The sequence below is a fragment of the Camelus ferus genome, chromosome 11 (assembly GCF_009834535.1).
Source record: "Camelus ferus isolate YT-003-E chromosome 11, BCGSAC_Cfer_1.0, whole genome shotgun sequence".
Classification (NCBI taxonomy): domain Eukaryota; kingdom Metazoa; phylum Chordata; class Mammalia; order Artiodactyla; family Camelidae; genus Camelus; species Camelus ferus.
This window is the reverse complement of record NC_045706.1, coordinates 24,497,383-24,525,087: the sequence shown is the minus strand read 5'-3', so window position 1 is coordinate 24,525,087 and position 27,705 is coordinate 24,497,383. Positions and strand designations below refer to the sequence as shown.

General features: G+C 36.4%; 1 protein-coding gene and 1 non-coding gene across 3 annotated transcripts in view; one reads left to right on the top strand and one right to left on the bottom strand.

Moving 5' to 3' along the window:
* Positions 1 to 27,705, bottom strand: part of ARMH3 (armadillo like helical domain containing 3) — a 152,824-nt gene that overhangs the window by 54,325 nt on the left and 70,794 nt on the right. For both annotated transcript variants that reach the window (XR_004323817.1, XM_032491046.1), the window contains exons 22-23: positions 27,566 to 27,692; positions 16,927 to 17,002 (exon numbers count right to left, since the gene is read on the bottom strand). Coding sequence is in view for 1 of the 2 variants with exons in the window: in XM_032491046.1 (XP_032346937.1) it covers positions 16,927 to 17,002; positions 27,566 to 27,692 (203 nt within the window). In the remaining variant the exon portion in view is untranslated. The remainder of the gene's footprint in view (positions 1 to 16,926; positions 17,003 to 27,565; positions 27,693 to 27,705) is intronic.
* On the top strand, positions 21,944 to 22,050 carry LOC116667412. Its single transcript, XR_004324294.1, has one exon. It is a non-coding gene; the product is annotated as a U6 spliceosomal RNA (small nuclear RNA).

The window sequence follows — 27,705 nt, the reverse complement described above, 5'->3', positions numbered from 1 at the left end:
ATCAGTAGCTTCTCCTCTATATTCTTAAATTAATTTTCAGTTGAGCCAAGAATCTTCAGTATATCACTTTTAATAACTACAGGAAAACCTAACAGAGCTTTTCTCAGTTATTAACTTATTCACAGTTAGCACACATTATGCAAATCACAGATACAGACAAGGACCAACAGAGAGAGCACACTCGGAAAATTTGAGATGTTACTCCCTAACACCAGCCTAAAAGCAAATCTGAGTTTTGTTCCTCCTAAAACAGTGTCCTGTCCTAAAAACAGTCTTTCAAATAAATGCTGTATTAATTAAACTAGAAGAGAAAAAAAAATGTCAGCATAATTAACATACAAAGCAACAGTATGGCCTAATTAATCACCATGAAAAGCAATCGAATAAAATACTATGCATTTTTATGGAGCAATTTAATCTGGCAAGTAATTAATCACAGAAACACTAAGCAAAACAAATGGATTTCCCTTTAAGGAAGTCACATTTATCATCTGTAATGTATCCCAAACTCTAATTTGTTATCCCAACTCAAAATTGTACAGTAGACAATGAATTGTCAGCTTTAGTAGAACATGGATTTCTTGAAAAAAGAACACTGAGCTTCTCAAATCAAGTTACAGTCCCTGAGCACCCAGAGAGCTAAGGGTTTTGGGGCAGAGGTACACGGCAATAGGCATGGCGGTCTTAACCTCAAGAGTTCTAAATTGAGGTCAGTTTAGTCAAAACCATAGATAATTGCTAAATGACTCATGAAAAGAAAACACTTAACATCAGGAGTGACAATTATAGGTCACAAATATTAGCAAAACCCAAAGGAAAGACCTTCAATAGCTGACAACAGAGAGAAACAGAGCTTTTGATCTTCAGAGCAAGTGTTGAGGGCATATCTATGCAGTAAAATTGAAGTCAAAGAAATCTCCTTTACTCCTCTCCTCTTCTTTCCTTCTCTCCTTCCTTCCTTCTTTCTTTAAACAACGACCCATTTTCCATGAGCTCCAACAGCTTCACCGTTTGAAGAATACCAACAGGCCGGTTATTTTGAATGGCCTCAATTTTCAAAGACAGAGTGACGCACATTAGCTAAGAAGATACAAGAGGCTCTCTTCGTATCTCCAACTTCCCAGCTACTCTCTCTGCTTGGCTCTAGTTGAGACTAGATGAACTGCCCTCTTTTTTTGTCAAGGAAGCTCATGGTACTTCTTTTAATATTCTCATCTCTCACTGACTTTTTTTCTCTAGGTATTAGTCTTAAAAGGCTATGCCTCCCTTTTTTTTTAAACCAAACTCCTGTAGATAAAAGCACCTGACAGAGTCCGAGGCATCTTCTGGCTACAACCAAAGTGGTTTTCTCTTTACTGTCCTGATCGACTTCTAATGCTGAGTCCCATGAAACATTCAATACTTATTCAATTGTACCCGGAAAGTCATGCTTTTTACACTTTCACCCTGACTGTGCTCACAATTTGAAAAACCTATTTGGCCCAGGGCATTTACCTCTAGATTTTAACCCTTACTCTTGTCTCCTTCAAACCTTTTTTGCTTTATTATTTCTGGCTGGTATCAATGACTTGTATCTGAACTCTTCCAGTCAGCCTGGCTCTCCAGTCCTTTTCTCTTTTGGAGACTTTGCCTGGCAACTTCTGTTCAGTAATACTCTGAGATGCTCTCTCTGAATTGCCCTTATGGACTCCCTCTATCAGCCCAATAGTAACTGAAGTACTATTACTCCCAGCCCATTCCAGACCAGGCCCAGTCAGTACCCTGAATCCTAGCTTGTCTAAGAGAGCAGAACTCTATGTTGATCTGTGTTCAACAAATATTCATTGAATGTCACTTAGCACCATGTTACTAAGATGAGTAAGGCACAGATGAGGCCTGCCTTTATGAGTTCACAGTCTAGTAAAGAAGAGAGACAAGTAGATAGTTACTGCTGTAGAATGGCCAGGACTGGCTCCAAGGATAAAGTGATGCTGAAGACGCACTATTTTAGGAGACAGGCTGAGAAATGGACAACTGGACAACTGGGAAGGACATCCAAGGCAAGGAGGAATGATATATATATGGGGTCAGGAATATAAAACAGTTTGTCCAGGAACTATAAGAGCCTCTTGTTTGTCCAGAGAACTCTAGGTAGTCTGGCATAGTTGCAATGAGGACAGATATTCCAGGAAGCATATTAAGAATGGAACCGTATGCCATGCTACAGAACTTAAATTTTATTCTGCAGGTGTTGAGTGAGCCAGTGACGGGAATAAGCACAGGGAGGAGAGCAAGAGAGAAAGAGGCAATGAAGATGACAAACAAGACTAGAAGCTTAGAGAATCCAACTGAAAAAGAAATGCAGAGAATGAACAAATTAATTATGGTATATTTATACAATAATAAAATACTGCTCAGCAATAAAAAGGAATAAACTATCAGACATTCGCACATCCCTATTCATAGCAGCATTATTCATAATAGCCAAAAAGTGGAAACAACCCAAGTGTCCATCAACAAATGAATAAATAAAATACAGTTTATATATATAATGGAATGTTATTCAGCTCAGCCTTAAAAAGGAAGGAGATTCTGTCACATGCTCCAACATGAATGAACCTTGAGGACACTATGCTAAGTGAAAAAAGCCAGTCACAAAAATACGAACGATTTCCCTTATATAAGATATCTAAAGTAGTCAAATTCATAGAAACAGAAAGTAGAACAGTGGTTGCCACGGGCTGGGGAGATGGTGGAAACTGGGGGAAGCTGTTGTTTAACAAGAATAGAGTTTCAGCTCTGCAAGATGAAGAGGTTCTGGATATCTGTTGTACAACAATATGAATATACTTAACACTACTGAACTCTACACCTAAAAATGGTTAAAATGGTAAATTGTGTATGTTTCTCATCACAATTTTTTAAATGTCTGCATTATTTTTTTAAAGGAATGAACTAATATATACTACAAAGTGGATAAATCTCAAAAACATTACATTGAGTGCAAGAAACCAAACACAAAAGAGGATGTACTACATGATTTGTTTATCTTAAGTTCAAGAACAGACAAAACTAACTTGTGGTGAAAGGAGTCAGAAAACTGCCTAGTTCTGGGGAAAAGGAGGGTCATGAGGGAAATGGGCTGATGGAAATGCTCTATGTCTTGATCTGGATGGTGACTAAATGGGTATATACACACATAAAAAAGTTGTTCAATTACACACCTAAGATCTCACACATTTTACCTCAATTAAAAGGAAACAAAGATAGGGTTTCAGTGTGTCGGTAATTTTATTTCTTAAGGTGAATGGTTCACAGATGTTCATTTTAAGATCAAGCTTTATTACAAATAAACACTAATCCTGTACTCTTTACAATTTATCAAATAGTTCATAATTTTGAAGTAGGAAATTGGTTCAGATTAAATGGGCAAAGGGAACAGATTTTAATCCATCTCTACCTGAACACCATCTAGTAAATTATCCCATAAGAAAGATGAGGTAACAGTCAAAACCCTGGTCAGGAATCAGCCCCTTATGCTCAGAACGAGCTCGCACTACAGATGGCTACTCCTGCTGCCTTTTCGGAGTTGTCACCAAGATGAGTGCAGACGAGGAGAGTCCAATGAGAACCAACTGTCTCTAGCGCTTCCTTGAGATTGAGAATTTTCGTTATATGAAAATAGTGTCAAATGAGACAGAAATTAATGTTCTTTGGTGCCCAGGGTAGTAAAAATGCACCGGTGCACCCTATGTTTGACATCCCACTCACATGTTATTGGTTTTAAAAGAAATTATATAGAAACTAATTATAACAAAAAAATCTCATGAAACCTCTTAGGATAGGAGCTCACTTTGCTAGAGCATGCACAGTATCTAGGCTCCAGGGGAAAATGTATAATCGAGGTAAAATTAATCAAAGCCTACATAAAAGAAACCGCAAGAGATAGTTTAAGAAGAAAATCTCTCCTCAGTGTTAGAAATTCCTAAAGTCTGATCACTGAGTACATAATTCTGCTTATTATTGTCTTCTACTATGTAACACTATATTTATAATTAGGCTGATACCACAGTAAAATGACAGTAAAATTCAGACACAATTCATTTAACAATTAATCTACTGGAGCTAAAAATTCTTACCACGTCATTAATTGCCTGCTTAAAGCACTACCTCAGTTTCAGTTTTAGATTATCACACACCTTCTTTAAGAACCCAGGGGGAAAGCAATGCACAGGCAAAGCTAGTTTAGGGAGAAATAGCAGGCAGCAGTGAGTTTCATACTTTTCTCTCCCTATGTACCCCAACTGAGAAGAGCCTTTACTGTGACCACCAAGCTTACTACTAATTAAAAGAGAAAACCGTAAAGAACATTTTCTTTCACAGTAAAGCTCTCCCACCCACCCTCACTCCAAGCTGCCTTTTAATCTCCTTCACCTGCATGTTCTAATTTCTCAATATAAGAAGTAATGCTTGCTACAATCTTTTTCTTTCTTTCCATCCTTCCTTCCTTCCTTCCTTCCTTCCTTCCTTCCTTCCTTCCTTCCTTCCTTCTTCTTTTCTTTTTTAAACATGTCAATTGGTAAATCATTCTGCTGGGGTTTTGGGGAAGTAGGAGGATACAGGATCAGATCTTCATTCTGCACTATTCTATGAAGGTTGTCATCCCTGATTTTTCTACAAAAGGATTTTATTTTTCTAGTCTGGCCCTGGCTGATGATTCCCCACCCACAGTTTTTTCTTCACAAGTTTATTCTTTACAAAGAGCTTTGCAGTTGACTCTTAAGAAAAAAATTCAGTCTTCAAGGCCATTTTATATAATAGCTGCAAGCCAAAACCCAGAAAGGGGAGAGATTATTCCCAAATTATCCATCAAATCAGTAGCAGAGTTGGGATTAGATCAAAGCATCTGGACAAAAATTTAGAAGGCATAATCTAAATTTCTAGTAGAAGAAATTCTAATAGACTAGAAATAGAAGAATAAATTCTATTAGAAGCATATTTATCAAATGTGCTAATGATTCAAAGCTGCAAAGAAAAACCAATACATAGAATGATTGCTGTCAACAAGATACATTTAAAAACAATAAAGAGTTTCCTTTAGGTTAGTTTAAAGTCAAAAACCAACTGGAGATGTTCAGGAGATTCACCAGAACTGTAATAGTACCTATCTCTGAATGTGATGTTTTTAGATGATTTTACCTTACTTTGTCCTTTCCACTTTTCTGTATTGTTTAAAAAGCTTCTAGAATGCGCAAATAGCATCAAACAAACCAGCACCAGAAAGCAAAATAGCACTACCAACTGAACAATTATAGGATGGGGAAGAGTTAGCTTGACAGCAGGTCACTTTAAGCAGATGTGAAAGTTTTAGTGGGACTTAAGCTTGTATGAACCAACAATGAAATTCAGCTGCTGAAAAATTAATGCAACTAGAGGCTACAAATGAAATAGGTCCATATCCTGGGTGCTAATAGTCTCCCTACAATCTGAGATACTCAGATCACATCTGGATCCAGTTCTAGGCGTCAATCAATCCAAATAACACTTACTGAATGCTTATTTGGTACAAGGCACACTCTACCATCATAATTCAGGAGGCAAACTGAGAAGTTAGAATAAATCTAAAGGACAATCACAATATGCCAGAGATTTTGAAGCCATGTCATACGAAGAACAACTGAGAGAAGAAAAGACATTTTGCCTACAGAGGGCAGTAGTATACATGTTAGCCCTTTGAAGAAGTCAACACAGAAGACAGTAAATTTTTTGGTGTTGCATCTGAAGGTAGAAATAGAATCAATACATTCAGGTTATAAAAAGGAAGAGTCTGACATTAGCACGAGAGTCTCATCATTTAAAAAGCTGGACACTATAAAGCTTAAAGTATTAAGTACTATTTCACTAAGTCTTCAAGCAGAGGCTGGATATTAACCCCAACAAATAAGATTTATGATTTGGGAAGGTGAGTGGGGTAGATGGACTTTTAAATTCTTTCAGCCTTTAAGGTTCTGTGACCCAGCACTGTTAATCTGCAAGATCAAAGTCAAATAGAAAACAGGAAGTATGGGACCTTAGCCATTCTAGTATAATCTGAGAACTTACAATGATTAAGCTCCTATGGCCAAGAACACGTCTCTGTTTGTTCACAATAATCTAAAGAAACCTAAAGTTTCATCTGCTGAAGAGATGCCTGTTTTGGTTTGCTGACAGGATAATATATTGCTACCCAATAGTAATGGCTTCTTCATCCTATCAGCAGATTAACAGTCAACTGTTCAATGTGGTTAGAATACCTGAGATATAAGGACAGAGTTCCACCCTGACTGTTGGAAAAGATAAATGGTGAGGGAAAAGTAGGGGATAAAATGAAGAACTGCCCACAGTTTTTAAAAGACTACTTTTTAAAGTATCTTAGATATGGGGTGAAAAAGGGAAAGGAATTAGGGAGCTAAACTATGCCTATTGATTCCACTTGTGGCTAGGCTTTATATAAGTTACAATTAGAAACCAGCATTTTATGAACTAAACCATGATTAAATGTCTACATTACCTAGCAAGAGTTCCTTTTGGGGAAAAAACAAAACAAAACAAAACAAAACAAAACAAAACAACCTTTCCTCAGGTGAAAACAAAATGTTTCTTCTTTTCTTAGGATCAATAATAATTAGGGAGCAGCAAATTCCTAAGGGACCAGGGACAGTCGTGCCAGCAAAAGCAGGCCATCTCCAGAGAGCCAGAGGATGGAGACAGCTGGCTGGGCAAAGGCAAAAGCCCAGGAAGGACAGGCTCTGGACTGCTGTAGACTTTAGCCCCGCTTCCCATTCCTATGACCCCATTTCATAATAAGTCAACTGGAAATATCTTTCCTCCTGACCTGCTAAGACAGAGCTGCAATTCTACATCACCTTGACTGCCCCTCTGGTTCTCAACTCCCAGTATTTAGAAAGAGTTGTAAAACTAAGGAAGCAGTGACAGAAAGAGAAGAATAAAGAAATGCTCCTAAAACCACAGTCTTCTAAAGAAAGAGGCCCAAATCTATCTCCAACAAACACACCACACTTCCTCTCATTCACTCTCTTTCTCTTCACAGGTTTTGGATGCTTATCTAAAGAAACTTTAAATAGCATATGGTAGGTCCTGCTGGTTAAAAGATTAGCTAAAAAAAAAAAAATTAGCAGAATATAAAGGTCATATATCAGATGGCTCATTTCAGATACTCATTAAAAAAAGTTAATGCTAGGTTTAATGCTGAAGTTAACTTACCACACCATAAAATTATAGGTAGGAGATCCAATTAACTACCAATGGGACAAGTACAAACCAAAGGCCTTTGCTATATAAATATATATTTACAGAAATAAAGAATGTTATAAGACTGCAGACCTAAAGAGAGAGGAGAGAATTTGCTCTCCTGCCACATGGGGGCCATTCATTCACACATCTGGGACCAAGGGCTAGAATATTCTGGTACAAATTGCCAATCAGACATTTTTCTTCCGGTGCTCTCAGCAATTTCATCTGCTACTGTCTGCTCAGAACAAAACCCTTCCAACTTACCTCAAGACCCTGTACTCTTAATTATCTTAGTCACCAGGAAGCAGCTACTTCATTATCACTGGCTCAGTCACAAAGGCAGTCCCTGTAAGCCACCTCCAAAAGGCTCAAGTAAGTAATTGGCACAATTCATTACAAGAGAAAAAATGTCAATGTAATTAACAAGCAAAAAGATTAAGTGTTTGCCAAAACAACATTCAAAATAAGGTCACTAGATACATATAAGATCTTTCCCAACTAACTCACAATTACAAGGTTCCCTAAGTTGGCTGCTCACATTTCTATAAAATACTAGCCTTTACAAAGGGTAAGGGCCCCATGTCTAGGAGACCTCAAATGATACTGTCAGATCATGCACCTAGAACCCCCCAAGGAGATCCTTCTATTTCACATTCCAGTAGCTTGATTCAGGACAGAGGGCTGAGCTCAAAGTTGACTCCTTTTCTCCTAGGAGTCATACTCCACAGACAGTCCCTTATCTGAGTCAATAAAAACAGGCCACAATCAGCAGCCACTACCTTGCTGCAAGAAAATGAGATACACGCAAAAGATAGGGGGCAGGACGAGAATATCTTCCACAAACCAATACTAACTCCAGACATAAAAGAACACACCTAACAACTCTTTCATGCACTCCACATCAAACTACTGTGTACCTTCTCTCAAAAATTATATACCTCCAAAACAACTGTTCCCTAATTAGTCCTTTGATTTTTGTACCTGTACTCTTTGTTATAAAGCGCAACATGTAGGCATCAAGAGCCAATGAGCTCAGATTGCTCACATTTTGAGTAAAGAAAAAGAAACAGCTATGGGCTATTAGCTCACCAAAGAATAAAGGCAGGATCTAGAATGCTGTATTTAACATTTACATGTGAGAAAATCTCTCACAAAGGAAATACATGTATCTAAACTCTAAATACAGAATTTTCTTCCACTATCATCTAGTCCTAGTTCCAGACACAAAAAAGTGGAGAAAACTGGGGTCCTGTTTTTAATGTAACCTCATTTTCTCAGGAAGTATGTGAAATTCTCCCTTTTAGTGCGTTTTTTGGCAAACACAGTTTACTGAAGTGAATGCTGCATATATGTGTTATTTAGAGCTACATAAATGTAATGTTTCTATATCTCACTGAGATTAAGTTATTATAAATTTGAACAGCTTCTAATTCTAATAAGTTAAGGTGTATATGGTAAGCCTTAGAGCAACCATTAAAGAAATAGTGAAAAAAAAACATTAAATAAATCAAAGTGCTACATGAGAAAATCTTCACTTCATGAAAAAGAAGGCAGTAAAGAAGGTACAGAGGAACAAAAAAGACCAGAGGCACACAAAAAACTAGAAGTGAAATGGCAGACATAAGTCCAATTATATTAATAATAGCATTAAATATGAATGGAATAAACAATCCAATCAAAAGGCAGTGATTATCAGACTGGATAAAGTATATAATATCCAATGATACGCCACCTACCAGAGACACATTTTAGACTCAAAGATACAAACAGATTGAAAGTAAAACAATGAAAAAAAAAAGATATGCCAAGAAAGAAATGAAGGCAGAGACAATTCAACAATAAAAACTGAAGACTTCTATACCCATTCTTTAATAATGGATAAAACCAGGCAGAAGATCAACATGAAAATAGGAGACTTGAACAGCACTATGTATCAATTATACCTAACATAGAAAAATATACTCAACCATAGCAGAATATATATTTTCCTGATGTGCATATAGAACATTCTCCAGGATAGTTCATATGTTAGGCCATAAAACAAACCTCAAAATTTTTAATTAACAGAAATTATACAAAGTATTTTCTAGGATCAAATTTCTTTCCATTGTTGATTCCTAATTTCATTCTACTGTGGTCACAGAATATATACCTTGTATTATTTCTATCATTTAAAACTTATTGAAGTTTGTTTTATGGAAGAGCAAATTAAGCCTAAAGTAAGCAGAAGGATGGAAATAATTAAACAAGAGTGGAAACCAATACAATAAAGAATAGAAAAACAAAAGAGAAAAATTAATGAAACCATGCTTAGTATGCACAAGGTCCTGGGTTCAATCCCCAATACCTCCATTAAAAAAAACCAAAAAACTGCAAAAATACTCCCACAAAGCAGTACTGAGAAAATGCAAAAAAGCCAAAGTTGGACTCTTACCTTACACCATATAAAAAACTTCACTCAAAATGGATCAAAGACCTAAATGTAAGAGCTAAAACTATAAAACTCTTCAAGAAACATAAGGGAAAAGCTTCATGACTTGCACTGACAACGAATTCTTGGATATGATACCAAAAGCACAGACAACAAAAGAAAAAAATAATAGGTAATTTGGAATTCACCAAAATTAAAAACTTTTGTGCATCACAGGACACTATCAATAAGATGAAAAGGCAATCTATGGAAAGAAGAAAACATCTGTAAACCATGTATCTGATAAAAGATAGATCAAGGATACATAAAGAATTTCTAAAACTCAACAACAACACAACCCAAATTAAAAATCAGCAAAGGACTTGAATAGACCTTTCTCCAAAGAAGATAAACAAACAGCCAATAAGCACAGGAGAAGATACTCAAAACAACCAGTAATCAGGGGAATGCAAATCAAAACCACAATGAGATACACTTTACACCCATTAGGATGGTTATGATTTTAAAAAATAGAAGATAACAAGTGCTGAGGAGGCTGTGGAGAAACTGGAACCCTTGTGCATCATTGGTGGGAATGTAAAATGGTGCAGCTGCTGTGGGAAAAGGTATATGATTCCTCAAAATATTAAAAATAGAATTACCATATGATCCAGCAATTCTACTTCTGGGTGTATATACCCAAAAGAAGTGAAAACAGAAAGCAAATATTCTCAAATATTTGTACACCAATGTTCACAGCAACATTATTTACAACAGCCAAAAGGTGAAAGCAATGCAAGGGTTCACCAGTGGACAAATGGATAAACAAAATGCAGTGTATACTTACAATGGAATACTGAATTTGGTCTTTAAAAAAAAAGCAAGGAAATTCTGATATATGCTACAACATGGAAGAACCTTGTGGATGTTATGCTAAGTAAAACAGCCGGTCACAGAAGGACAAATATTGTATAATTCCTCTTATATGAAGTTCCTGGAGTAGTAAATTCATAGACACATAAAAGCAGAATGGTGATTGTCAGGGGCTGGGGGGAGGAGGAAATGAGGAATTATTGTTTAATGATACAGAGTTTCAGTTGGGGGAGATGAAAAAGTTCTGGAGATGGCTGGTGGTGGTGGTTACACAACAATGTGGATGTACTTAATGCCACAGAACTGTAGACTTTGAAATGGTTAAAATGATAAATTTTATGTTATGTATATTTTCCCACAATTATTTTTTCAAAAAGCAAAGTGGAAAAAGACCCCAAGGGAATTTCAGGTTGAGGTAAGGAGGGGTTTTATAAGCTAAAGTCACACTCACCTAAAATCACAGCAGCCCCAACAAAAAAAATCTTAATATTTCATTATAAATATCTGAATTTCCTAAACCAAAACTTCTTTACTGCACTGCAGTTCACCAAGCCCAGATATGACCTAATGCAAAACCTCACTTTGCAGCATAAACCAAGTTAAGGCAAAACAGATGATTAACCACATGGGATTCAGCGTTTGGTTTTTCATTTCTAGCTGTAGTCTTAAGAGATTAGAGAACAGCAACTATTAGAATAATATGTAATGTTCCCAGCCACTGGGGAAACGGTATTACAGCAGCCTCATTTTGGTGCTTTGTGTTAATCTGCATAATGCTTTTCATTCTCTGTAATGGGAGATCTGCAGGGTCTGATTAACAGAAAAAAAGGTCATTACTGATCAATTTTAACCCCAAGGATAATCTGAGCCTGCCTGCCACTTTAGAGCAGACAACTGAACTAGGTTATATTCATGTACTCCTTGTTACTCAAGAGTCATCAGCCCAACGCCTCTACTCCTATCATTAATCCCTTTAGCCCACATTTACTTCTCACTAGCCTAAGTTGCATCCTTCAGTTGAAGTGCTTGACATCAAACTGCTCCTCCTCTCAACTTGTCAGTATCCATTCTGATAAGAGAGCTGTGACTAAGAGGCAAATTTTGTAGCCCAAAAAGGTCCATGGGCAAAGAGATTTGGGGGGATTTTGCCTGGCTAAGACCTTCCATTCCCTTCCCAACCCTAACTCTGTGGTCATCAACCGTGAGTATACTCTCCTAGATTACTCCCTGAGGGTGTCCCCACTTCCCCTACCTGTGACATTCAGAATTCTATACCCAGCCCATTCCAAAAGTTGTTATTCTCAATAAACCCCTTTATCTAGAAGCTGCCAAGAGCTTTTCTTATTCCTTAAACTCCCCCAGCTAAGTGTACATTTAAAGTATCCCTTCTTTTTTTTTTTTTTTTTTTGAGGGAGTATTTTTAGGGTGAAGGAAAATAGCTATATAAGCACATAAGAAGGAAGAAGGGGGCATGTCAGCATTGGAACAAAAAGACATGGAGCAAACAAGGGGACAACAGGGAAATTCACTAGGTGAACAATTAAGAGACTTACAAAGATACACTAAATTCTCATTCCAAACCCCAGGCTAGTCACAATGCCAGCAATATCTAAGTCTTTTTTTTTTTTTAATCGAGGTATAATCAGTTTACAATGTTGTGTCAATTTCTGGTGCACAGCACAATGCTTCAGTCATACATGGATATACACATATGCATTCTCATATTCTTTTTCACTGTAAGCTACTACAAGATATCAAATATAGTTTCATGTGCTATACAGTATAACCTTGTTTATCTATTTTATATATACCAATCAGTATCTGCAAATCTCGAACTCCCACTTTCTCCCTACCCACACCCCTCCCACCTGGCAACCACAAGTCTGTATTCTATGTCTGTGAGTCTGTCTCTGTTTTATATATAAGTCATTTGTCTTTTTTTTTTTTTAAGAAAAACTAAACTTTATCTTGATGTATTCCAAATGAAGAGAAAAACTAATATATAATCAAACTTCAAACTTTATCCACCTTAAGAAAATTACAAATCAGGAGAAAAACCTATTTGCAGTGATTCAGCCACTATTTCTGTGAGCAACCAGAGAACAGGATTGTGAACATGGTGCTAATAAAATGCTCATTAAGCGAAAGCATTAAGACGTTAACTTGAAGAGATTCATTAAGGGCTTCAAATTACTTACCTTGAAAGTTGTTTGGTTAGATGAAGGTCAGATTTTAGTCTAACATTCTTCTTCTCTTTTGACTAATTAGATTAATAGTCAGCAGACGTCTTCCCTAAAGTACAGGACCTCACTGGAGTAGCCTGCTAAATGGTGGCAGGAAATATTTAACACAGAAGTCTCCAAGCAAAACTTTCAAATGTTTTCCTTCCAGTCCTGCACATGACCCCTCAAGAGTATTTTTCCTTTGTGGATCAGGAGATCTGTGAAGGCAGCTGAAGTAACAATTACCCCAAGTGGAATTTTAAAGGTGGAGCAATACTATTTTTTCTCATGGCAAAGCAATGGAACAATCTTCTGAAGGGGAGAAACAAATATAGAACCCTATAAATTAATGGCATCAAGTGTTTCAATAAAAATAGCAGTTTCTAAGCAGCTGCATTTTAAGAATCTCTCTGAAGGATCAAATAGGAAGAGAGAGACAAATTGTTTAAACACAAATAACTGTGACAATTAAGAACTAGCATGACTAAGTCACAAAAGACAAGTAAAAAGAAACAGACTGACACTTGAGCAAATTAGGCTTCCAAGCAAGTGGAAGAAGTACTTTTAACTTTCACTGTCACAATTTAAACTCCAAAGTACAGAAAGGTATGCAGAGAAAGTGCTGGTGAGATATTATGTTAGGGTTGCCATTACTTGCATTGCATTCCGGAAGATCCCAAAGACATAACTTATAGCTGTCATCAACTGGCAAACCAGTCTCAGAGGCTCTCCCAGCTGTTAGGTGTCTGAAAATTTTGCATGCCACCCAATCCCTTCCCCTGACTATCAGAAAACACACTACAGGAGAGGTGGCTAAGAGTTTGTTCCCTCTGCTTTAGAAATCCTTTCCAAGTATGGGAACAGCACAAATAACCTTTATAAACAATAAAAGAAAATGTTACATATCATCACAATTTTACTACTAAGACTTTATATACTCTGTCCTTGATATTAACTTGGTAGCCAATAGTTAAATATCCCATGGTATCCCTGGGAGACTCATAAGTCCAAATTTCTAACAGTCTCTTGTTTTTTAAGCCATCCAAAGTTATTAGTGTCATGGATGTACAACCCAAGGCTCTGAAGGAGCAAAGAAACAAAGCAAAGGAGCTGAAGGCAGCACTCATTACTGCTGGCTCAGTGGAATCAGACTTCTTAGGCATACCACTTTTTTTGCCCTCAGCTAAGAAAATACTGACTCAGAGAAAATACTAACTCAGAGTAAAGAATACTCCCTGAACCACCCTCATTCAAAGCATCAAAGCCTACCTACAAAGAAAAGCAAATACCTTTTAAGGTTAAGGGTAACATCTTAACTTTTATAGAAGGGATAAACGAAGACATACTTAGGAAATATTTTTAGGAAGGCTCAAAATGCTAACCCTGAAAAATGGTATGGCAACTCCTCAAAAGATTAAACAAAATTACCATATGATCCACCAATTCCACTTCTGGGTATATGCCCAAAAGAAATGAAAGCAGGAACTGAACAGATATTTGTACATCCATGTACAAATAACCAAAACACAACAACCAAAAGGTGGAAGCAACCGACTTGGGGTTTCATCACTGGATGAATGGATAAACAAAATGTGGCATATACATGCAATGGAATATTACTCAGCCTAAAAAGGAAATTATGACACATGCTACAACAGGAATGAACCTGAAAGACATTATGCTAAGTGAAATGACCAGTATTTTATAATTTACTAAGTGCTTTCATAAACATTACATTATGTAATTCTCACAATCACTTCCCTGTAAAACAGTTAATATCATCATGACTTTCATCTTATAGATAGTTGGAAGAGGTCTAGAGAAGATAAATAACTTACTCAAGGTCACACATTAAGAGGTATAGACAAAAAATTTAAAACCCAGTTCCTCTAATTCAGATTCCAATGCTCCTTTCAATATATCATGCTGAGACTTCTGATTACCTCCACAGTAGCGTTTGATGCAATTCTACGGAAGAAGGCATTATGGTATAGAAGAAAGAGCCCTGGACTTGGATTTAGAAGACCTATGATTAACTCTCAGCTTTGCCACACAACAGTTGTGGGACTTTCTGCAATTTACAATATCTTTAAGACTCAGTTTCCTCATTAGTAAACAGTGTATTTTTTAAAAGTTTATAATATACTCTACTTTGTAGAGTTTGATGATTGAAGAAGACAGCAGTATATGAAAGAGTTGCACAAAGGTAAGCACTTATTAAGTGAAAGCAAATATTAAAAAGGAAAAGAGTAAACTTTTGCAGGCTTAGTATCACCAATATTTTCCCCTGATCTGGCCTCAGTGTGGTAAGTGACATTCGAACACATCTTTCCAGTAATCTCTGGAAAAAACTGACTGGATCTTTGAACTTTCGCCATATAGTCCAAGTCTATTTCATTAGCAACAGTGAAGGTGATGTAATTATTCTCTGCAGCAAGTTCATCAAAAAAAGTCTAAAGAATGAAAATGAAGGTATAGGCCTGACAGAGACTTACAAAGAGAAGGAAGAGGTCATGGTTATGGGCATCTACTCAAAGCTCAGCCCATTTCTTTCTGGGCTATTCAGAAGAAGGACAGGACAATAGCTTAAATCAGCTGCTTGATGGCCCTTGGGAAGAATAAGGACAGCATCCAAGCCAAAAGCCACCGAAAGGAAAAACAACAAAGTAGGAGATAAAGCAAGCATAAAGGAATGTGATCAAGGAAACAGGCCCCAGATGAAAAGGAGCTGCCTGGAAAGCCCAAGCAAATACATGAATAAATAAACACAACATAAATTATACCCATATGCACTTCATACCCTAGCCCAGAATCTGGTGCTTCTTTCAAACACCCACATTTGTCATACTGCTCTTGGGTCACAAAGGGATATTTGGTAGAAGGCAGTTTGTAATTCCTGATTCTTACAGAAAGTCACATTTATCATAAGGTCTTACTACAGTAACTGGTTTATTTGCTAGATGAAGATATGCATTTATTTGTGAGATTTATGAAGCTGTGTTTGCTATAAAATGTCTCTGGGGTCAGGTAAGGCAGATCAACCTTCAGTGCAATCTTGTTAGCACATCTCACCCCCATGCTCCCTCATCCCAGCCCTCCCAACACACATTTCACACTTTTTCTTTTGTTCCCAGATGTGCCAAACACTGTAGTAAATCATTGCAGGGACAGGGCATTTTACCTTTAAAAATAATAAATAAATAAATAAATAAATAAATAAATAAATAAATAAATAAATAAATAAATAAATAAATAAATAAAACAAAACAAAATAAAGCAAGAAAAGAAAAACACAGAAACAAACACTGAATCCCAGCTCTGGCACAAATTAGAATCTATACCAAGTTGTATATGTGAACTACTATTATTACCGGGAACTTCTGGCAAGGCATATATCTGGAGCTAATTCAAGTTTCCCCATCTGTTGGATTTGCCTCTTCTACTCAGTGTTAATTTTTCAATTGTTTGCAAGAACAACTTAATAACTGTTGAGAAAATGAAAAATGATAGGCACAAGAGGAAAAAGGAGTGTAAGAAAAGTCAGCTTTGGGTTTCATAATACTGAAAGCACATTCTCTCAATTTACAAACAGCTCACGCCTGGAGTGTGTGCTACTTTCTCAAGACCCTAAACCAACTTCGTGTCTGACTCAATTTTATCCAATATATACAGCACTCTGTAATTGCCTTGCTGTTTCATAAGGAACCTAAAATGACTTAGCCCCATGAGCTCCATTTGGCTCTGTTTACCACAAATAGAAATAGCCATGTTAAGCAAAACGTCAAAGTTCCAGATCCCCATGAGTCATTCATTGAGCTCATGGAGAACAGCAGAAAAAATTTCCAGAGAAAAGCTTTCCGATGGCCTATACACAGAAAACACTTTGGCAACAAAGATGCCTGAAAATGGCTTGCAACCATCTCTTGGTAAGAAAATCCAGAGTAGCAAACACTGTGAGCTATTTCAATATGACAAAATGAAAGTCACATGCACTCCTGCTTTTCTTGATCAAGTACGACAATTTCTTTCACTCCTACAGACATCAAGGCTTAAAATAGTAGTGGTGTTCAACACACTCCACTTAGAAAGGTACAATAAACCTCAGGATGAGCCAAGGAACTCTAAAAGAGATAAATTCTCATCCCTTACCTGATATTAACCAACGCGTGGGTCACCTTGCTAGCTGCTTCTTTCCACTGGCCTGCATTGGTAGAAAGCCTCAGGACTGTAAAGAAGGAAAAAACAAAGATGTGTCAGACCCCTGGTATAAAACACAAATGTAAGGATCAAAGACACATCTCAGAACAGCACTATTAGAATAACCAAACACAGCCTGTGCCAATCTTCTAGTTAAGACATCCTCATCCTGGAGAAAAATATAAGAGCTATTCTCAACTATTTTTATAGGGTATTTTTTTTTCCTCTTTTTTTTTACTTTCTATCAAAATATTCTACTCCTCCTCTACCTTGGGTTCCCCTCCCTCCACTCCCCACAAACAGGTTTCCACACTTAGTTTTTGCATCCATTTAAAATCTACATTGGGGTGATGTGAGGGTAACCTGACTGCCACATTAATCATTTCCCCAATGGCTGGGGCTGATTTAGCTGAATTGGCCAGCTGAGTAAGTGCCCCATCCTGCACCACATATAGTATATCTTTCTCCTAAAGGTTTAAGGCTGGGTCAAACAGGATAAATAACCTTGCCAGATATAGGATGGTAATGTTTCAATCAAGCAGTAACCAGTTTTAGTTCCTCTGACTTAATCATGTGACCTGCAACATGAAACAATAGAAAAAGTCTTTCCTTCTCTGACCAAATTCTCTTTTCCACACTTACTCACAGGAGGAGGAATGATAGAAATACATATCATCATATCCTCTATCAGCTATGAGCTTCAGGACCACACACACAGTAGCTACACTATTTTAGAAAAGAGACAAACAAGCACAAACATATGGTGGGCACTCCGAGTACATGTTTTTAATGAACAAATAAGTAACAAGCTAAATATGTAGACAGTTTACTATGTACCAGGAAATGGACGAAGGTTATATGCAATATAACATACTTACGAGGAAACTGAGACTCACAGGAGACAAGTCATTAATTGATCAAGTTCATTCATAGAGTTGTAAGCAATGCAGCTGGGATTTAAACCTGGAGGGAATGAATCTAGAGCCTACACTTATACAACAAGTGGTTAAGAGTATGAACTCTGAAGCCAAATGTCAGGGTCCAAGTCCAGCCCCTGCCACTTACTTGAGAGTAATAGTAACACTTATATGAAAGGACTATCGTGGAAATCAAAAAAGTCACTGTATATAAAGCCTTGGATCAGTGTCTGGCACATAGTAAATGCTATATAAGTATTAGCTATCATTAATTTAAATAAACTGCCTCCCAAACAAATAAATGAATGTACCCGAGACTTTCCCAAAGGAAGGAAAGCAGAGCCTAGCCAACGTTAAGAAATCTGTAACCAATCTGCGTAGCTACTTTACATTTGAGTACCATCACTACCTGCTCCTGACCAGTGTTCCTCTAGCAAGAAGAGTAGTAGCAGCAACTCCACCAGAGGGAGGGCCTATGGCTGTAACAGGGAAATAAAACTCGTCTCGCTGCTCTGCATCTGTTCCAGCAATACCCCATTTTTATAAATTCATGCAATTTTATGAAAGAGAAAATGGAAGCCTTGTTAAAACATATTATCAGAGCGCTGCTTTTCTGATTTACAAGATTTCATGCAAGGGAACTTGGTATAGTTCCAAGTTAGAGCTCTACGGTCTGAACTCAGGTTTCACCCATTGTATATGCAAATTTACTCATATAATGAACAAAATTGTTTCAGCAGGTCAGATGTATTTTTTTTTCAACTTAATCCAAAAACTGTTTAGATGTGTTTGTTTTCCACTGGATACTCCACCAAATCATAAATTCTCTGATGGTGAGGATCTAACATTTACGGAACTGAGCTGAATTTTCCTCTCCTTACCTCAGAGAAGTATTTAACTCTGCCCATGGATTATCTCTCTGTAACATCCTGTCACTTCTGTTCCTTAGTGAACAGGTACCCAGATGACCTCATCACTGTATTTCCTTTGGAAACGCCATAGGCTTTTACGTTCTTTTCTAAGTTACCAAATTTAAACATAAAATTATTCCAAAATGTCATAAAAGCCTCAAGCTAAGGTTATCATTTATGTAGCAAATTATGGTACACAAAAATAACATACTATGCAGCCAGTTTAAAAAGAGACTTAAGTAATAGCAAAAACTAGAAACAACCATAATTTCCATGAAAAAAAAGAATGGTTAAATAAACTATATCCATACTATGCAAAAAGAGAAAGAGACTTAAGAAAACTACAAAAAAAAAAAAGGAAAAATTTTTATGATAATTTGTGTTTTCCTAACACAAAATAAGACAACATGATTACAACTATGTGAAACTATGTTTCACTATGTAGACTAATATACAACTATGAAAATAGTGGTCATACTAGAAAGATTGTAATTTTTTTCTTTAGTATTGGTAATTAGCTTTTTTTAAATAAAAAAAATTTCAACAAAATATGATATTATTTATGGCTCAGGGCAGCTCCTGTTAAGTCCATCCTATTCAGTGGATGTCACTGCAGTACATTAATGCCACAGAAATATTAAACATGTGCTTTCCTCTTCTAGCCATGAATGGAGTAACAAAGACATAATTAACTCTCCTACCTTAAACAAAAGAAAACTAGACAAAATATATGAAACAATAGTTATCAGACTCTGGAAAATAGATATACAGAACTGTGATCCCTGAAGAAGGGAAACAAATAAGGTGAGCCCTACATTATCCCACCTTATTGCATGGAAAAGTTTCTGGCCTGCAGGGCAGGGAGGAGGAACCTAAACAGAACCCAGAAGTCTTGCCAAGTCAAAGATATAGAGATTGCAATTGGAAAGGCCAAAGCACCTAGAATTTGTGGGGCAGGGTACTGTAGAGGAGGGGGTTTGACAGGGAACTCTAGAAGTCTGTAGAAGGTTTGTCTTACATCTTTTGCTAAGCGCTGATCTGCAGATAGAGAAGAAACTACCCAAGGCTGGGGCAAAGAACCACTGGAAAACAGAAGAAACTGTGGAGCTCGTAGAGGGCTCCACTAATTAAAACAATTTGTGTTTTTACCAGCAAGAGTGGGAAGACCTACTAATACGTGGGTTATCAGGCAGACTCTGCAGACTGGTAGTGCATTAGTAAAGCGGACAAATTAGCCCATAATAAAAGTTGCTCTCAACCTGCCCTAACAACTCTTAAAAGCAAACCCTGAAAGGATGAAACTGATTCTATATAATGTAACTGCATTCCAGAACAAAATCCAACATTATATAAGGAAACATAACAAAATCAAGCACTTATAACCTTAACATCACACTGTCCAAAATCAAATTTAAAAATTACCATCATTATTAGAAGCAGAAAAATATGACCCATAAGCAGGAGAAAAACCAGTCAATAGAAACAGATCTAGACATGAAGAGAGATGATGGAATTGGCAGACAAGGACATTGAAACAACTATTGTAAATATGCTCTATATGCTCACGAAGATTGAGGAAAATATAAATATGGTGAGGAAAGAAATGAACATTTAAAAAAAAAAAAAGGAAGTCCAAATAGAACTTCTAGGAAAGAAAATACTTTCTGAAATGAAAAATACACTCGATAAAATGAACTGAGATTAACGAGGTTAAGAGCATATTACAAAAATACAAAAGAAAAGATCAGTGAATTTGAAGACTGAGGAATAAAAACAATCTAAAATAAAAGAGAGAGAGAAAAGACCAAAAAAAGGAAAGAAAAAAAATACCCACAGAGCTTTAGTAGCCTATAAGACATTGTCAAGAGGTCTCACATATATATAATAGAAGTTCCAAAACAAGAGGAGAGGGGACAGAAAAATATTTGAAGAAATTAATAGCCCACAATTTTTCACATTTGATGAAAACTAGGAATTCACAGATCCAAGAAGCTTAAAGAACCCCAAGAAAAATAAACATAAAGAAAACCATGCTAAGGTATGTGATAATTAAAGTGCAGAAAATCAGTGGTAAAGAGAAAATATTAACAGAATGCAGAGAAAAAAAGACACATTATAAACAGAGAAATAAAGATAAGAATGACAATAGACTTCTCATCAGGAACTATGCAAGCCAGAAAATAACGAAATGACATTTTTTTAAAAGTACTGAAAGAAAAGTTCTATATTAAGCAAAATGTCTTTAAAAAATGAAGGTGAGATTCCACTTCCAGTGTGGCAGAGTAAGCCCACTATAGCCTCTCTCCCCTGCTGATTACAGCTAAAAATCATGTATAAAATATAAAAAGTACTACCAGAGGGCTCTGAAAATTAAACAAACGCAGACAGATTATAGAAGGGAGTCAAAACTTGGAGAAACACCCACAAAAGTGGGTGTCCAGGTTTTCTTGTTTCCAATTTTCTCTTGCAGGTTTGCCTCAAGGTCCAGACAATCACAGTGAGGCATGATGGAGGAGCTGGTAACTTCATCTTTCTGTAAGATAGACACCAGGGAAAGGGGCTTTTGCTGGTCAGAAAACAGAGAGGAAATCCTAGATAGACCAGGAGAAAGTGTTCCCCTAACTCTGTATATGAAAGTTGTATAATTCTCAGCCACACCCCTGAGTTGAGCAAGCATGGAACAAATACAAAGTAGCAAAGCAAAACGTTTAAAAAGCAAACTGGTATTTCAACTACAGTCACAGTCTCCAGCTAACCCCTGAATGATGCATGTGTGGACCAGATCCAAGAATCTGATTCACGTATCCAAGATTCAAGTATCACAGAAAAGGCTTTGAAAACTGAACTGATACTGGAAACACCACCCTCTGAATGTGAGAACTTGTAGTTTAACTAGATTGACTGCCTACATCAATAAACTTGACAAACATGTAGCCAGAATGATCAAGAAAAAGACAAGATACAAATTACCAACAAATTATCAACATCAGGAATGAAAGAAAGGAAATCAGTAAAGGCTCTACAGACATTCATGTGAAGTTAGTTCAACATTCAAAAATGAATCAATCACTATATTAACAGTTTACGGTAGGAAAATCATGTGATCATCTCAATAAATGCTTTGAAAAAGAATCCAACACAGTGCTTGCTTCAGCTGCACATATACTAAAATTGGAATGATATAGAGAAGACCAGCACAGTCCCTGCACCAGAATGACATGCAAATTCATGAAGTGTTCCTTTTTTTTTTTTTTAATTTTTTTGGTGGGGGGAGGTGATTAGGTTTACATATTATTTATTTATTCTTAGAGAAGGTACTGGGGATTGAACCCAGGACCTCATGCATGCTAAGCACGCACTCTACCACTTGAGCTATACCCTCCCCCTGATATTTTTAAAGGAATACACACACACACGGACACACATATACACACAACTAAATCACAATGCTGTATACCAAAAATTAACACAATATTGTAAATCAACTACTTTGCTTTACTTCAATAATTAAAAAAAAAAGAATCAGACATTCATTAATGAACATAACTCTCAGGAAACTAGAAACAAAAGGGAATTTATTCAACCTGATAAAGGTTATCTATGAAAAACCTATAGATAATGGCACACTTAATGTAGAATAACTAAATCCTTATACCTTAAGTTTAGAAACAAGGCATACATATCCACTCTCACCACTCTTATTTATTGGAGTACTGGAGAGCCTATTTCACCAGTGAAATAAGGCAAGAAAAAAGAAACAAAAGGCATACAGATTGGAATGGAAGGAATAAAACTTTTATTCATAGGCAACTTTATTGACTACACAGAAAATCCCAAAAAGGTTACAAGAAACTACTAAATCTAAAAAGTGAGTTAAGCAAGATGATGGGATAAAAGGTCAAATTCAAAAATCAATAATGTTTCTATATATTAGCAATGAACAAATAAAAATTGAAATTGTAAAAAATACTATTTATAATAGCATTAAAATCTATGAATTACTTGGAGATAAATTTAATAAAACATGTGCAAGATTTGCATACTGAAACTATAAAACACTGATGAGAAAAATCAAAGAAGACTTCATTAAACAAAGCGATATACTCTGTTCATGGACGGTAACATTTACTAAGATGTCATTTTTTCCCCAAAATGATCTATAGCTTCACCATAATCTTAATCAAAAGTCCAGTAGATTTTTGACAAAAAACATATGCTAAAATTCATATGCAAAAAGTAAAGGACCTAAGATAGACAAAACAATTTTGAAATAGAAGAACAAGGTTAAAGGACTCACACTACTTGGTTTCAAGACTAACTGTAAAGGTATAGTAATCAAGATAGTGTTATTTGTGAAAAAATAAATACATACAACAACAGAACAAAGTGTAAGGTCCAGAAATACACCTACATATGTAAGGTCAACTGATTTTTGACAAATGTGCCAAAGCAATTCAATGGAGAAAGACAATCTCTTCAACAAATGGTGCTGAAACAAGTGAAAATCCATATATTAAACATGAACCCCAATCCAAACCTAGCACTATACAGAAAAATTAACTTAAAATGAATCTGAGACCTAAGTGTAAGGTGCTAAAACTATAAAAATCAAAAATTAAAATTAAAAGATAATCTTTTTATCCTTGGGTTAGAGAAAGATTTCTTAGATGCTACACAAAAATTAAAAACCATATAAGAAAATTTATAACTGTATTTATCAAAAATTAAAACTTCGTTGAAAGACAATATTAAAATGAAACTACAAGCTACAATCTGGGAGAAAATATGTGCAAAACACATATCTGAGAAAGGAACAGTGTGCAAAATATACCAAGAAATCTCACACCTCAAAAATAAGAAAACGACCCAGTTCTCCTTATAGAAGAATTCTAAATAATAACGTATGTAGATACTCTCCTTTCAAGGTGGTACAGCTTAACCTCTCCCTCCCAGCCCCTACTTCCATACCATTGGCTGCATTTAGTGACTTGCTTACAAAGCACAGAGCATGGAAAGGGAGAAAAAAAAAAGCAACTCTGCAGCGGAGAAACTTTGCAAACCCTTCCTTAACCGAGTAATCAAGATTAACATCACCAGTACTGTCATGTTAATAACATATACTCTTGGTGTGATTAAAAGGCCACTTTGACTCTGTGACATTCTTTCCCCAAGCCATAACCCTAGTCCAACCATGAGTAAGTCATGAGACAAACCCAAATTGAGGAACAGTCTCCTCAAAACTGTCAGGGTCATGAAAAAACAAGGAAACATTATACGAAACTGTCAAATAAGAAGAGACTAAGTAGACAATATGAGCAAATATAATGTGGCAATAGGTGAGATCCTGGAATACAAAAGGGACATTAGAGGAAAAATTAGTAGAATCCAAATAAAGTCTAGAGTTTAGTGTATTTTTTAAATTGTGGTTAAAAAAAAAACTATCATAAAATTTACCATCTTAACCATCTTAAAGTGTATAGTTCAATGATGTTAAGTATATACACACTGCTGTGAAACAGATCTTCAGAACCATTTTATCTTACAGAACTAAAGCTCTGCACCTATTAAACAATTCCTTTTACATCCTCCCCACTATATACCCTGGTAACCACCATTCTGTAACCATGAATTTGACCACTTTCGATACCTCACATAGGTAGAAATCTTTTGTGATTGGCTTATTTCATTTACCATAATGTATTCAGCAATCATCTGCACTGTAACATGTAGTAAGATTTCCTTTTAAAGGCTGCATAGTATTCCATCATATGTATATACCACATTTTATTTATCCATTCATCTGTTGATGGACATCTGGGTTGCTTTCATCTCTTCGCTATTATTAACAGTGCTGCTATAAACATGGGTATGCAATGTATGTTTTTTTAACTGGCAAAAGATCTGAACAAACCCTTCACCAAAGATGATATATGGATGGCAAATAAGAGCAGGAAAAGATGTTCAACACCATTACTCATCAGGAAAATGCAAATTAAAACCATAATGAGACACCGCTACACACCTGTAAGAAGCCCCCTCCCCCACCAAAAAAAAAAAAAGCTAGCTAGGATATGGAACTATTACAACTCCTGCATATTGCTGAAGGGATGTAAAACAGTACATCTACTTTGGAAAACAGTCTGGTGGTTTCTTATAAAGTTAAACATATACTTACATAATATCCCAAAATCCCATTCATAGGCACATATCCAAGTGAAATGAAAACTTGTGTCCACATAAAACTGTATACAAGAATGTTTACAGGGGCTTTATTTATAATCACTAAAAACTGGAAACCTCCCAAATGTCCTTTAACTGATAAATGGATAAACTAAGCCAGCATATTCCCTCAATGGAATATTATTCTATAATAAAAAGGAATGAACTACTGATACATGCATCAATATGGATGAATTTCAAACAAATTACTAGGTAAAAGAAATCATACTCAAAAGACTGTATTGTATGATTCCATCTGCATATATATTTTTAGAAAAGACAAAACTATGGGGACAAGGAACAGATCAGTGATTGCCAGGTTGGGGTGGTAGAGGAGTTGACCTCAGGAGCACAAGAGGCATTTCTGAGATGATAAAACTCTTCTATATCTTGATTTTCTGTAATAATTACATTTATATATGCATCTGTGGAAATTCAGAACTGTACATTAAAAAGGGTGAATTTTACTACATATGTAAATTATACCTCAAAAAATCTGACTTAAAAAAATGTTATTTCCACTAGAAGTTTCATAATTCATACAAAATGGAGAGCACTGAAACACACTATCTCCTACTGTTCGTTGTGTTTCATTTAGTGAAATTTCACTTTCCTATTTGTGCTTTTCTGGTTAACATTTCAGTTCCCTTGGCAGATTTGAGCATTCCCAGATATCCTCTTTTATCTTGTTGCTGTAGCTACAAGGGCTTATCTCATTTGACTGTGTGCATGGCCCAGTTGAGCAGATAAGTCAGACTTCTATAAAATATCTCCTCCACTCCAACTCTTTTTCTTTTCCTCACTGAAAAGACATCTTTATTCATCTGTTAATGGGTGTGAAAACCTCTGCAGCAGCTCTTCACCCTCAAAAAATTCTACATTCTCAAAAACAAGGACATTGGTAAAGCCAGGTAGATGCAAACCACACCAGGGTACACTAAGCACACTGCACCAAAGGGAAGTTTGCTAGAGGGTTCTCATGGAAGACTTCCTAGTTCCTAAAAAAAGAGAGAGAGAGATGTGCCTTTTATGACAACAGGAGTTGCTCTTAAGGAAGCTGACCTGATGCTAAAGCTATTACACTGAAAATAAGAAAGCAGAGAAATAGAAAAAAACCTGGGTCCTTGCAAACACTGTTGAGCAACTGATCACACAATTCTGGAACTGTTATTCCTTAGAATTCTTGTAAAGTGAAATAATTATCCTATTGTTTAAGATAGTTTGCCAGAGTTTTTTGATACTTGCAGTTGAAAACATCCTAGTAACACAAGGCCCTACTCCCACTGCCTAAGATGTCACAGCAAAGCTATACATGGCGCTCTTAAAAGTTTTCCTCTACTGCTCTAAACAAGTCTTTTGGGGAGGGAGGGATAATTAGGTTTATTTATTTATTCTTAGAGGAGGCACTGGGGATTGAACCCAGGACCTCATGCATGCTAAGCATGCACTCTACCACTTGAGCTATACCCTCCCCCTAAACAAGTCTATTAGAAAAAAAATTTTTTTCCTTCTAGGCCATTCTTCTTTCCCACTGTTAGCTTCTATTCTTTCTCTTGGTACTTGTCCCAAATCCCCTCTACTTTTCTCATGATACTTTTCTCAGGAGCCCAAGCAGAAGATGGGGTTTTCATAAATAGCCCCAACAAAAGGATAAAGCAAACTAATCCATAGTGACCGAAAGCAGATCAGTGGTTACTCAGGGATAGAGGGGTGAGGGATAACAGGGGGTAAGAGGGACATGAGGAAATTAAGGGGAGGGGATGGATATGTACATTATCTTGATTGTAATGACAACTTCATGTACATATACATATATCAAAACATCAAAAATTGTATACTTTAAATGAGTGCGGTTTACTATATATCAATTACATCTCAATAAAACAAATAAGTAGTTTTTTCATAGCTTTATTGAGTGGCTTTCTGTTTCTATGCAATCTACAGAAATCCTTCCTGATCTTTCAAATTTAGGTAGGTTTGACTGGACTCTTCAATCACATTTACAGGTATACATGATCTCTTACAGAAATTAGTTACACTTACTATGGCTGCAGAGTAAATCTCCAGTGAGCCAATCACAAAAGGCTTGCAAGAAAGATTTTTATCTAATGCCCACTTTCTCTTGTAAGTTATACTAAAAATACACAGGTACATTAAAACTCCTTAAAACCTTATGCCTTCTCAAATCACACAATGTTCCTTTGGGATCCAAGCTCTTCTATTTGCTGCTGTCAACTCCCACCCACTCTCACTGCCATCTCACTGGCATTCACTAAATCCACATGCCTCCCTATTCTCTCTTTCACAGACATCAAGAAGGCCCACAGGGCTGCTAACCAGCTTTCTACTGAGATGAATTTTGAGTTCCTGAAGGCAAAGAAATCCACATATACCTTCCTATTGTCTGAGAAAAGGAGACTACTATAATTCTGTGCCAAGCAAGGGCACTAAACAACTAGAGGAGAATCTTTTGCAGTCTTTTCCTCTTATATGCCAAAAAGTCACAGCTGACGGGGAGAGAGGAGTAAAAAGAAGACAACTTACCCATGGAGTAGAGGTTGTCAAAGCTCTGATGCATGCGGATAATCTCATAGTAGAGTTCATCATAGCTGCTGGGGGTGGGCAGGAATGTATCACCATACGTGATGAACATATTAAATAGGTTCACAATCTAAAACAGAAGC